Below are 14083 nucleotides of genomic sequence, written 5' to 3' on the forward strand. Positions count from 1 at the left end.
AACTAATAAGTAAGAATTTCTTACCTTACATCTTTCTTGTCTTCAAATCGCGTTCTTCTTCTTCTGAGTTAAATCCAATGTAAGCTCACGGCGTGTCTTCCAAACTCGACGAAAAGCAGAGACTTGTGAAGTGTTTTGGTGTTTTGTGTTTGAGGTAACGAGGGCGTTCGCGTCCCATGTGGAGATTTGCATGTGAATCTCTTTTGCGCGAGTGGGCGTGTCGAATTAAAAAAGTAATTAGCAAGCGTTTGAGATACTGGACATCCTGTTGGTTTTATACAAATTACTTAAACAGAGAATATTTGTTTGCAGTTTGAATCCGATCATTTAAAAGTACACACTTAAATGTGTATAAAGGTATATGGCTCATACATGTGTGAGAAGGATTCGCTGAGTTTTGTTTCAGTTTATAGACGTGCTCAAGAAAAAAAAGTTCACTGCGACGGAGAGGCAGAACGCACACCCTGTTTATTTTCTTTATTTTACAAAAGCACAATGTTTTGATTTGATTGTAAGTGGACACATACAAAAGTAAAAATATCACAGATTATTTTTTTATATTTCTTTTTTCTGTATAACCATAAATGACGGAGTAATTTAAGTTTATGTTGCTGCTATGTGAAAAAAATCCAGCAAAACGCGTCGGCGCGTTTCTCGACCTCAGAGGGTTAAAGAGTTCCCATGTACTGAAAGCGGACCAGAACCAACGAAAAGTATGAGCACTGGATCAAGTGAAAGGAGCTCATTTGTGGAGACATATCAAGATTTGCCGCAGTCACCGCCACAGCCAAGGCCCCGTACTCGGACTTCTCCAAGGCGGATAATTGATGCAGAACAGAGAGTTCTCTCCTCAAGTGCATATACAGCAGCCACTGAGGGCAGGCCAGTTCTGCCTAGAGATCAAGACGACCTTCCTCAGCCCATGAGGGCACTGCCTGTAGATTCACGAGGAGACCCTTTGCATTCTCATTCAGTCAGTCACAAAGAGATTGATTATCTCACTGACAACCTAGGAGAACTGAGGCTACTAGTCTCTGCAAATCGGCTAACTTCAAGTCATCCTGTCTATCCTTATGGACCAACTCAAGCCCAGCACAAGTTAGCTCATCAGGAAGATGCAGCATATCCTCATCTTGGTATTGGGCATGTAGACAGACTACTTGGTTACTACAACACAGACCACAGAGGCCATAACTATCTGCACTGACCAAAGAGAGCGCAGCCAATCTCCCTCAGCTGTTCAGTTTATGCCTCAGGACTACAGCCAAGAGACAGCAGCTACTTATGGGACTTATAAAGATCATAGTCTGAACAGTAGACCCGTCAGTTATTTTCCTTCCACTGAACCACACGGTTATCAGCAACCTCATCATGGTAATTCAGCTATAAGTCCAGTCTACCAAGATGAGAGACTTACTCCGAGGGATACATTAGCTCACCACGCACGCTATGAGAGACACTCAGACTGCTATGGTCGATCAGCTCCTATTCCTGCAGACAAATCAAGATTCTTGACCCCACGACAGTATGCAGATTATGCTCAGCCTGAAACATATCAGCCGTACCACCCAGTGCGTCCTCCTTCTCCTCCATATCCTCGTGTAGAGCCCACCTACAGAGGTCCCATTCCCACTATTCCTAATTTTTGCAGTGAGGATCCCAGAGAGTTTGCACGACTCAAAATTGCACTGGAGAATTTGCTACCTGTTGAGGCAACAGAACGTTTCAAGTACCAAATACTCGTTGATCATCTGAAACAGGAGAATGCTTTGCTCATTGCAGACTCGTATGTCAACAGCAGGTACCCATACACCAACACCATGAGGTCTCTAACTGCACTTTATGGTCAACCACATCAACTCGCACTACAAAGAATTGCAGAATTGATGGATGGCCCAAAAATCAGGAGTGGTGACATTAAATCTTTTAGAATGTTTGCCCTCAAAGTGCGCGCATTAGTTGGAATGCTGGACCAACTTGGAGCTAAAGGATGGACAGAACTCAAATGTGGGTCACATGTTTCACGTCTTCTTGCCAAACTGCCTCATGATCTTAAAGCAAACTTCAGAAGGTTTGTTAACCCCATTCAAATCCCAGTTCCAACACTGATAGAACTCAGCGACTGGCTTGAATATGAGCTCAGAATACAAGAGGATGAGACACAGTATGCTAGTAATGTAAGCAGAGCCTACTCTCAGCCACAGAGAGATCAGCAAAGGAACTTCAAACCAGTTCAACGATTTGCTACTGTCTTGCATGGTGGTGAACAGAGTAAACCGGCAAGTGCTACAGCAGTCAAGAAGGAGAAACCCACAAAGTACTGCCCCTTTTGCAACACTGTGCAGCATTACTTCAACCAGTGCGCTAATTTCAAACTGCTGAATCAAGATCAAGTGGAGTCCTGGCTGAAGTCAAATAAGAAGTGCTTTAAGTGTGGCCGTGATCACCAGATCTCACAATGTAATCTTAAAGCCAAATGCAAAATATGTGAAAAGAGACATTTAGAAATACTGCATGACTTCAATGCCAAAGTTAAACATGAAACACAAGCTTCAGCAGAAAACAGTTGTCTTGTGAACTCAGAAGTAGAGACTTTGTATCTGGACAGACCAACTGCAAGCAGTAAAGTTCTTTTGAAGGTCAGTCGAGTGATCTTGAGAAATGGTGAGAAGGAACTTGACACATACGCCATACTGGATGACGGCTCAGAGAGGACAATGTTACTGTATGAAGCAGCACAGCAACTTGATCTCCAAGGACTTCCAGAAGATATAGCCCTCCGTACTGTGAGACAAGACTTACGGATTGTTCATGGGGCGGCTGTTTCATTCTCAGTAGCTTCTGTATTTCAGCCAAACAAACCCTTCACCATTGAAAGAGCTTTCACAGCCAAAGAATTGAGCCTCGCAAAACACACTTACCCTGTTAAGTTGCTGCAAAAGAAATACAGACATCTAAAAGGTCTGCCTATTCCCCCACTGCAGCAGGCTCAACCACTCTTACTCATTGGCTCAGATTACCCACATTTAATCACAGCCACAGAGCCAGTACGTCTCGGACCTCCTGGTGGTCCTGCCGCTGTGAAAACCAGACTTGGGTGGACTCTGCAGGGCCCCTCAAAATTCCTTTCCAGTCAGCTCTCACCGCAGCAGTGTCTATTAACCTCCACTTTGTCACCAGAAGCTGAACTGTTCAACAATGTACAGAAATTGTGGCAAATGGATACACTTCCATATAGGAGTGAGAAACTGATCACGAGATCAAGGCAAGACACAGAAGCAGTGCAAATTCTCGAGGAGAAAACAATCAGGGTGGCAGTCGGAGACATTCAAAGGTATGCAACACCCCTCCTCTGGAAAATAAATCTTCCACCTTTGCAATCAACTAAAGAAGCAGTAACAGCTCATTTAAGAAGCACAGAAAAACGCCTTCTGCAGAACACAGATCTTGCGTCAGTGTACATTAAAGAAGTGCAGAAACTTGAGAATGCAGGCTATATCTCAAAGTTGACACAAGAGGAGACAGATAAAAGCCATCGCGCATGGTACATACCACACCACATTGTTCAACACAATGAAAAACACAGAATTGTCTTCAACTGCTCATTTAAGTACAAAGGAACAAGCTTAAATGACCATCTCCTGCCTGGCCCTACACTTGGACCAACCCTCTTAGGAGTACTTCTGCGCTTCAGAGAAAATGCTGTCGCTATTAGCAGCGATATAAAAGGAATGTTCCACCAGGTGTGTCTGCTGCCAGAGGACAAACCCTTTCTCCGTTTCCTTTGGAGAAACTTGGACCAGCAAAGAGCCCCTACTGTTTATGAGTGGCAGGTATTGCCTTTTGGGACAGTTTGTAGCCCCTGTTGTGCAACCTTCGCTTTGCAGAAACATGTTTATGACCACAGCACTCCAGAAGAAGATGTGCATGCCTCAGTAGAGCACAACTTTTATGTAGACAACTGGCTGCAAAGTTTCCAATCAGTTGATGAAGCACAGACTCTTGTAACTAAGATGCAGAAACTTCTATCAGAAGGTGGCTTTGAATTGAGGCAGTGGGCCACTAACACTCCATCAGTCATTGCTCATTTCCCGGATGAGCTGAAATCTGCAAACAGTCACCTTTGGTTCACTCAAAGTGGAGCAGACCCACAAGAGATGACTCTAGGCCTACGCTGGTAATGCTCTTCAGATGTTCTTGGTTACAGATACAAACAACAGGAAAATTCTGTACCAACATTGAGGAACATCTACAAAACCCTTGCAAGCCAATATGACCCATTAGGCTTCCTAGTTCCATTCACAGCAAGAGCCAAAATAATTATCCAGCGTTTATGGGACAAGAAACGTGAATGGGACGACCCAGATCTTCCCAAAGATCTACTTCAGGCTTGGTTGACTTGGCAGAGTGAGCTGACACAACTACCACATGTCACATTCCCAAGATGTTACACCAAAGTAAATACTGAACTATCAGTTAGCAAACGAACCATGCATATATTCTGTGATGCATCAGAACGTGCATATGGATCAGTTGCATATATCAGTACAAGTGATAAACATGGTGAAACTCAGGTTTCATTTGTTGCTGCAAGATCGAGAGTAACACCCAAACGACAACAGTCTATACCACGACTCGAACTCTGTGCTGCCCTCACTGGTGCTCAGCTGGCTGCTACCTTGAGAAAAGAACTGACCAGCAAGATTGATCAAGAACTATACTGGACTGACTCCACAACTGTATTGACTTGGCTTCAATCAGACTCATGCAACTATAAGGTGTTTGTCGGAACGCGTGTGGCTGAGATACAAGACCTTACAGACCCAAAAGCCTGGCGTTATGTCAATTCAGAGTTGAACCCAGCAGACGACATTACCAGAGGACTCACTCTCTCTAAACTCGCAACACAAAGCCGCTGGAATCAAGGTCCACAGTTCTTAACTCAGCCAGTTAGTATTTGGCCCAAACAGCCACTTGATGCTGTAGGCGATGATATCCAAGAACACCGCAATTCTACTTTCTGTGGAGCGCTATCCTCCAGCCAAACTGATATTCCAGATATCTCTCAATACAATTCACTTCAAGATCAAATTAAGGCTACTGCTATTTACCTTCATGGGGCGGCAGATGAAACTGAACTCTCTGCTGACGACTATACACAAGCTGAACAGGAACTTCTGAGACGTGCTCAAGTTGAAAGCTTCCCAGAAGAAACAGCCCAACTCCAGTTAGGTAAACCTGTATCTCGCTCTAGTCGTCTTCTAACTCTAGCCCCAGAGTATGATCACAAAGCCAAATTAGCAGGGCCGTGCAGAGACCTCTGGAGGGGCAGGTGCTCAAAGTATAAAAGGGGGCACATGGAACAAGGCTTTAAATAGGGCTGTGCTCAAAATATCAATACAGCAATATATCAATATGGATGATTCTGTATCGATACGGCAGCAAATGCATTGATGCAGTTTTGAAAAAGAAACAGAACAGAAAAGACTAATTTTAAGTTTAAGAGTAAAAAAATAATAATTTATGTGCACCTATTAATAACTCTGGGATTAGAAACTGAAGTATCTTAAGTTGTCCCAACCTGATGGATTTTTTCTTCTCTGTTAAACAGAATAATAAAGAACAGCTGTAATAGTAAACTGTGTAGGACAAAATCAACGTGGCCCATGTTTCGTTCAGTACAGTTTTATTTAATGCCATGTCAGCATCTGTGGCTACTTTCATGGCATAAACTGATTTACAAAAATACAAGAGTTACATTTATACAATGAAAATAAAAACAAAGCAAACAGAAAAAATACAGCAATTAATACTTTACAAGATTTTTAACATTAATGTGGTACCTGTTCTGGTAAATTCTTACTAAAGTCCTTAAGTGAGTTTGCTGCCTTTGCTGTTGTTGTTGTTACTGCTGCTGCTGCTGCTGATGATACTGCTGGAGTTGATCTGAGACTGTAGACATTAAAACAAACATACAGGAGATATATTAGCTGATTAAACCATTTTTATGTGACCATGACAAGATGTAAAGATAGCTGACAGTGTTTGGAACTGGCTCACTAGCTCACTGACCTGCTGTAAAGCTGACTCTGCCCAGGCTGCTAGGGGAGATGTTCACAGAGGCTGCTGCACACAAAACATAAGATACTGGTAAGCCTTACCAGTGTTGTGATAATAATTTTTAAGGCACTCTACGTTTTTTTTTAATTAATACTGTAGAAATAATAACAATAGTTTAAAGTATAAATAATAGTTTTTAGTCAAATAACATAAAAAGAACAGACCCTCTGAAACTTGTCTCTCTCAAACAGCAAACTAATGTTACTTCTACAGCCTACACACAGCAATATAAACAACATCTCTGTCTGCATGCTCTCTTCACGTCGTTCTTGTAAAATAATAATAATAAGTAAACAGACATCAAAAGCACTTAGCTGAGAATGAAACACCACTTACCAGCAGCCGCAGAGTTGAAGATATCCTCTGGTAGTGCGCGTAGCCGCGCGAAATTAAAAAATGCCCGGATGAGTTCGTAAGGTGAAAGGTCATCATGTGGGTCATTTTATTTACGGCTAAATTATTATTCATTAATTTTACTAATAGTTAGATTGGGCAGGCATCCACAAAAGGGCCTTTAATTTAAAAAAAGGAGAGGAAATTTTGCCTTGACAAAAGGGCACTTTGGGCACCAAGGGGCAAAAGGGCAGGTGCTGGAGCACCCAACGCCCCCCCCCCCCCCTCTGCACGTGCCTGCAAATTAGTCAGAGTAGGTGGACGCCTCCGCAGATGTAAGCACTTGGACGCAAATACTCTCCACCCCATTGTCTTAGATCCTGCTCCCCCTCTTGTAAAGCTTCTGATTCAACATTACGACAACCTCCAGTTACATCCGGGACCTGAGCGCGTGTTCGCAGAACTGAGACGGAAATATTGGATCATAAGAGGCAGAGAGGCAGTAAAAAGACACCAGCACAGTTGCTTTGAATGTAAGAAATGGCGAGGGAAACCAGAAATTCCCATGATGGCGGATCTCCCCCAGTCTAACCTTAGACTGTTTCGTCCAGCTTTCTATTCGACGGGCATTGACTGTTTTGGCCCCTTCCAGGTTAAGTTTGGACACAGATGTGAAAAATGTTGGGGAATACTGTACAAGTGCCTTACTACCAAAGCTGTTCATATTGAACTTCTATCGAGCATTGACACAGACTCCTTTCTCATGTCGTTAAGAAGGTTCATAGCTCGCAGAGGGAAACCATATGAAGTGCTCTCTGATAATGGCACAAATTTTAAAGGAGGTATTACAGAACTTCAGAATCCCTTCAATGCACTTCACCCAACCTTGAAAGTGAATCTGGCTTCTCAACAGATTAATTTCCGTCTAAACCCACCAAATGCACCGCATTTTGGTGGATCGTGGGAGAGAGAGGTTGGGTCTATCAAGACAGCACTACGTACCTCTCTTGGTTCTCAATCTGTTCCAGAAGAAGTACTGAACACGGTACTTGTGGAAGTAGAGGGAATATTAAACTCCAGACCATTGGGATATGTTTCTTCAGACATAGCAGATATAGACCCAGTGACACCTAATTCCCTCCTCATGGGACGTCCAAATTCTGCATTACCACAAGTTGTCTATCCGGAATCAGAAATTCTCAGTTGTAGGAGATGGCGTCACAGCCAGATTCTAATTGAAAACTTCTGGAAATGTTTCATACGGCATTACCTCCCAGACTTGCAACGACGACAAAAATGGCAAAGAGAATCAGAAAACCTTCAAACTGGTGAAGTTGTGATGATTGTGGACCATCAAGCACCTAGAGCCCTATGGCAAATAGGTACTGTAGCCAAAGTAATTCCAGGACAAGATGGACGAGTCCGCACAGCTGTAGTGAATGTCAAAGACAAAAGTTACACAAGACCTGTGGCTCGTCTGATTAAACTGCCTGCCCTACCTGATGACACCAAGATTAATGAGCCTTTTCTTTATTTTCAAATTTGTTAAACAAATTTGGGGGCGGCTGTACAAAAGGCTAAGCTTTAATGACGCTGGTGCCCTCTGCTGGACATTTAATTTGTTGCACTTTAGGATATTATTTCTGAATCACCTGACTATCATTCCTGTAATTTTATTGGGTTAGATCGGGAGAACTGAATGTCAATCAAAATGTGTTCATGCCCAGACATGTAATGTTGCTAAATCTCGCGGCAGGTTTGTAGTAATCTCCGTGCTGATCTGGTCTGATTTCTAGCGGATTTTTTGCTCATACTGTGTGCGTACATCTTAAAAGTAAGTAGTTAAATACTCTTTCATGTACATATTGGTAGATTTAGTTGCTGCTACGTTATATTGCAATTCTAAAAGTTTGTTTATTCCTTTGAGGTAGTCAATGCACACATAAGCTCGATCGCACATTCATTTCAGCATAAAACATGCTGAATTAGACTTTGAATGTTACTTTTTGAATATTATGTGATGTAATATTATGTGATAGTTTATTTAAAGTTATGTGTATAAACCTGAGGTAAATGCACAGCTGCTGGACTTGTATAATATGTCTTTATCTTTATGCTATTGCATTACTTTTATTTTGTCCAGTACTGTTTCTGCCTCATTGTATACTGTATATTCATTATTGTTATTATTGTTCATTTATAGAACCACACCCATACTGATGTATGAAGCAAAAGACAACAGTAAAGAACTTTATTATGGACATGGACCAAGTGATTTATTGTTCTGAACAATCTGTAGCGGTTGTCATCTAGTTTAAGATCCGCACCGCAACAACTTTTATACTTTTGCTCTGTTGTTTTTATTTGTGCTCTTGCTTGTAGTTTGATTGTTTGTAATTTTCTTTATTTTGATTTGACAGTTATCCTTTTTTACCTGAACATAGCACATACCGAACTGTACCGAAACGGTGACCCTAAAACCGTGATACAAACTGAACCGTGAGTAATCTGAAATGTTACACCCCTAGTTACAAAGTATTGACAATTGCAGGGTAACCAAACTTGCTTTGGGCCATTTTTCTTTATTTCTTTTTTCTTTCTTTCATTATTTTGAAACTGTGAATTATGGAAATAAAAAAATAAATGTGTACTTTTGGAAATCAGATAGTCTTTTACCCTGCTATTGACAGGAACAGATATTTTGACATGCTGTGCCCAAACTTTTGCATGCTACTGTAAGTATTTGCACATTAACACAATTTCTGTTGCTTTGATTCAGTTGTCCAGCACACTGAGTTTTGAATCTCAGTGGTATTGGTGGTATATACAGTAATAATCCATTTAAGATTATTTAACATTTAAGAATCCAAAGTGATGGAAAATAAAAAGTACAGCTTAAGTAATATAGAGCTTTTCAGGTGCTCAAAGTGGGATGTTTGGGATACCTGACATGTATCCCACTGACCTTAAATTTTTCTTTCTGAAGAAAAGACTGAAGGTAAAAAGAAGAACGCAGGAGCTAAACCTGGCAGTAGTGGCAGCAGAGCACCACTACAAGGGAAGTAAGTCACTGAAGGCTGGAATACATGACTTTTACAATCTGAACAGATTTTAAAACACTAGGCATCACACACTTGCCGACTTTGTAAATGGGAACATAGGAAAAACTGGGCATCATACACTAAACAATTGAGGATAATACACACTACATGATTTTCTATATGAAATCTGTCAGCTCAAATCTGCAGACTGGCTCTGAGTTTCGGCAAAAGTCGTGTAGTGTATGTGTAGGATCATAGACTTTACCCAGTCAATAGTTGCAAAAGATTCAATTTATTTAGAAATATAAATGAATCCACTCACCCAGTGTCTTGATCTTTTCCTGTAACTCTTTGATTTCATTATCTCTCGCACTCAGTTTCTCCTCTAGTTCATCTCTGACTCTCTTCTCTTGAGCTCTCATATACATCTGAAGTGAATAGGGTTCAGTCTTCATGTTCTCTGTATAATCCAGAATCTTTGAGATCTCTCCGGAGTTTCTATCATCCTTTAACCCCATCACACTGTACCAACTCCCATAGAGACTCACGATGCTCTGAGATTCTGTGGATGATACAAAATCTGACACACTTCGGTCAACAGTTCGGAGTTCAGTAGTGAAAAGCACCATGAAGTGCTCACTAGAGTAAAATAATCTTTTAATCTTCTGCATTTCTGCTTTGTCTTCATTAGTCAGTGAACCGACAGGAGTAACGAGGATGAACACATGAACTCCAGGATCACAGAGAGACACACAGTGGATAGTTTCCCGCTTCACTTCCTCCTCTGAGAGCCGAGTGAGAGCTGGAAGCTCTATTACAGTAATCTGCCGTCCATGAATCTTCTCCTCTCTCTTCACACACACATTGCTCTTTTCTTTCTGATGGAAAGGTTTCTTTTGTTTATTTATTGTCCCTCTAAATATTTTAGACACTGTGTTCTTGAGTGTTGTATCTTTTCCACAAAGCACAAAGTTCAGCTTTGTTTTTCCAGAAGTAGTCACTGAAACAATATTTAGAGACAGACTCAGTTTAGCTTTGGTACCAAATGTACACTTCTTAAACAACAACAAAATATTATATTGTATAATATACTAAGATTTTAATACATTGTTTTATCCACTGAAGGCTTCCTTGCAATAGTTTACTGACTTACTATCTGGGTGAATCTACTCTCTATGTATGAATCTATGACATGTACAAACACACACACTACAGCCTTTAAAGCAATAGTTCACCCAAAACATCTCCTGTCTAATGTCTTGACCTCGCCCTCTTGTCATCTCATTCGTTCATTTGTCCTCACATTCATTACCCTCCCTATTTATTCTCTGTCCCGTGGCAGATTGTTGTCTAATGTTCCCAGTTTCTCGATTGCCTTGCCATGCCTGTATGATAGAGCTGAGGCACATTTAGTTCAGGACCAGGGTTGCTGCACACCTTTTAAAGTCAAATTTAAGGCTTTTAAGACCTGAAGAAATCAAAATTAATACCTTACATTAGGGGTGCGCAGTATTGACAAAAATATATCTCGATATTTTCAAAGTGTTGTTGATTATAATTAGATAATATTTTACTGATAATCTGTTTCTGTGCTTGGTGCCATGGCTGGTTTAGGAAGTAAGTAAGTAAAATGTATTTGTATAGCATCTTTCACAGATAAAAATCACAAAGTGAACTAAAAATCTCTGACCTGTTGATCTCAAGACTACGTGTGGACGTACGCAGCTGTATCAGGTCAGAAATGTAAGGGGGCGCCTGTCCTTGTAGGGCAAAAATTTTAAAGTGCATTCTAAATTGCACTGGTAACCAATAAAGTGAAGCTAAGACAGGTGTGATGTGTGCCCTTTTGCTGGTGTGGGTTAAAAGCCTTGCAGCAGAATTCTGGATAGTCTGGAGGCGACAAAAATCTTTCTTATTAAGACAAATAAAAAGACTGTTACAATAGTCTAAGCGAGATGAAATAATAGTTTAGACTTGTTGTTGACAGACTCAAGAAGATATGCATATTTTTCATATTCTATGCAGTGGTCAGTTCACAGCAGTGACAGAAATTAACATTTTTATTAATCTTATATCTAAACTTATTTAAAGGTATGCATCACCTTTAATGTCAAATTCTAACATTTAAATTAAATGATATTAGAATAATAACACAGTACTCTGTTACCAGTCAAATTAAATATTTTTTTTGCAGTGCAGAGGTGACACAGAAGTGCCATCAGAACTCCATTTACAATAGCATAAATAAAGCTATGAGATAATATTTTTATTCAATATTTAAATATGAAATTATTTATCATTTTAACGTTCTAATTTAAAGGTACTTTAAATATGAAACTAAAACCGCCAGTAGGTCGGTAGTCTTAATAAGTGAGTTGAGGGAGTCATTCATTCAACCGATTGGTTCAAACGCCTGATTCATTCAGGAAAAGCAAAGCTGCGTCCCAATACTTATACTACGCCCTAAAAGTATGTACTCTTTTTGTGACGGAAAAGATACATACTTTTGAGTGTGTAGCAAAAGAGTAGGCAAGCTCTGGGACATACTCGTACTCATCTTAACGGACAGATCTCTCGCGTGCGTCCTGTCACCGTAAACTGCCCTGTCAATCATCTTGTCACAGTTAAAATCCTCCATTCAATCTAATTTAATTTCCTACCGTTTCGGAGAGCAATGTAGTTGCACGTTCATCTGCCAGTCGTGGGTCTTTCATACGGAGACTCTCCTCGTGTGTTTGCAATTTAAAGGTGCTCTAAGTGATGTTGGGTGACGTCACTTCTTGTTGACGTTTAAAGTATTGTCAAACAAAATGGAAGCTAGCTAGACCCTCCCTCCTCCTCATCTGAGATGGGTCTGCATACTATTGCCTCATCTGCGCACTAACCCCCCAGCCCCCACCCCCAAATCATTCTTGTCGGTTATTTGCTGGAACAGTTTGTTATGTTTCGTGGTGCGGGTGAGCCCAGTTTGTTTTTGTTGTCATTTGTGGAGCCTGGGCTGTCTAAAGAGACCACGTTTCTTCACAGTGTGCTCAGGGGACAGGCAGCGAGCGGATAGTGAGGAGATGTTTGCTGGATGTGACAAAAAATGTTTTGGCCTAAAACTGCACTGACACATCACACAGTGAAAGCAAAGCACGAGTGACAAATGCAATGTCAGCTCGCAGTGCCTCGTACATAGTTAAAGGTGAACTAAGTATCTTTTTTACCTTAACCAAACAGCTTCGGAGTCATTGGAATAGTTATATGACTTTTTTCGGGTTGAATGGTGGTCGTCTCGCACCCCCCAAGCGCCTGTGTGCCGAAAAACCACCCTTACAACTTTGAGCCGGCAGGTCGCCGGCCTCAGCGCCAGGAAGTATCGCGTGATATCAGGTCTCGCGATGTAACGAATTGCTTTACGTTATTTAGTCGGACTCTGTGCCTGTTCGATGTCCGACGCTTTGTAACGCGTTGTGTCAGGAGGAGAAATAGGGATAGCTCACAGTTATTACAGAGGCCAGACAGACTCACGGAGGCGATTGGCATCTCACAACTTGCAATTTATTCCCTAATCGAACTCGTGTAACTGTCTGTCACCCGTTCTCCCATCCACAGCTTTACTTGATAAACAAAAGTAGGATAAGAATGAGCATCAAACTGAAATAACCCGCATACATGGGGTGTTCGAGGTGCACATACAATACAGACTGCCGACAGTTCAACAGGGTGCGCGCAGCTCTTAAAGGGGCCACACCTTATTTCCACTCATTACAGCTTCCATCTTACTGAACAGGTACCGGTATAGAGGGCGGAAGGGATCAGGCCGTGAGTGCAGAGACGGCTCTGCGCGAGTGGTATTTACGACAGTAATGTTAAATACAACTACTCCACAGCGACTCTAGGGGTCGCTGTTTGACAAAAACGGAAAGCTGCATAGTGTGCCTTTAAAACAGTGATTACAATATCATCATAGACAATACATCGCACACTCCTACGCACATAAAGAATGAACTTACAATTGAACTGACATTTACCAACTTTCTTCTCCTTCTCTCCTCTCGCGTGCAGGAGACAGACGTAGGCTAATATGCTGCCATGCATGACGCAGATTGTCACGTGAACAAGCAAATCCACAAAGATAGAATAATACATACATACGCTAATTAGAAGTAAAAATACGACTTAAGACATTTTATGGCCTTAAATTTATCAAATCTAATTTAAGACTTTTTAAGGATCTGTGGGAACCCTGATGACATAAGGAGACATTGGTTCACAAAGTTAAAATATCCCAATCCCACCACTTCATCCCAAAACGTTTTTTGTCACATTCAACTGTCCTCAAAATAAAGGCTGTCTGTGTCAACTGACCTAAACATTTTATAATTTTTTTTTACCTTGACTGTAAGAATTACTTCCAACATTTGTTTGAAAAGAACCACCTGGATGTTCGTTTAAACATCTCTGTTTGCTTTCCAGAGGAAAAAAACATATCCAGGTTTGGAAAGAAATGAAATGGTAATGGGCCTGTTTACACCTGGTCACTTCATGCGTTTTCTGTGATCGGATAGCAATCCGATCGTAAAAGGACCAGGTCTAAATGACCT

General features: G+C 41.2%; 1 protein-coding gene across 7 annotated transcripts in view; it reads right to left on the minus strand.

Annotated features, from left to right (window-relative positions):
- Positions 1 to 14083, minus strand: part of LOC309475950 (uncharacterized protein) — a 90812-nt gene that overhangs the window by 36291 nt on the left and 40438 nt on the right. For all 7 annotated transcript variants that reach the window (XM_082138960.1, XM_082138965.1, XM_082138959.1 and 4 more), the window contains exon 4: positions 9817 to 10494. In XM_082138960.1, coding sequence (XP_081995086.1) covers positions 9817 to 10494 — 678 coding nt within the window. The remainder of the gene's footprint in view (positions 1 to 9816; positions 10495 to 14083) is intronic.

Source organism: Leuciscus leuciscus (assembly GCF_965113295.1).
Source record: "Leuciscus leuciscus genome assembly, chromosome: 15".
NCBI lineage: Eukaryota > Metazoa > Chordata > Actinopteri > Cypriniformes > Leuciscidae > Leuciscus > Leuciscus leuciscus.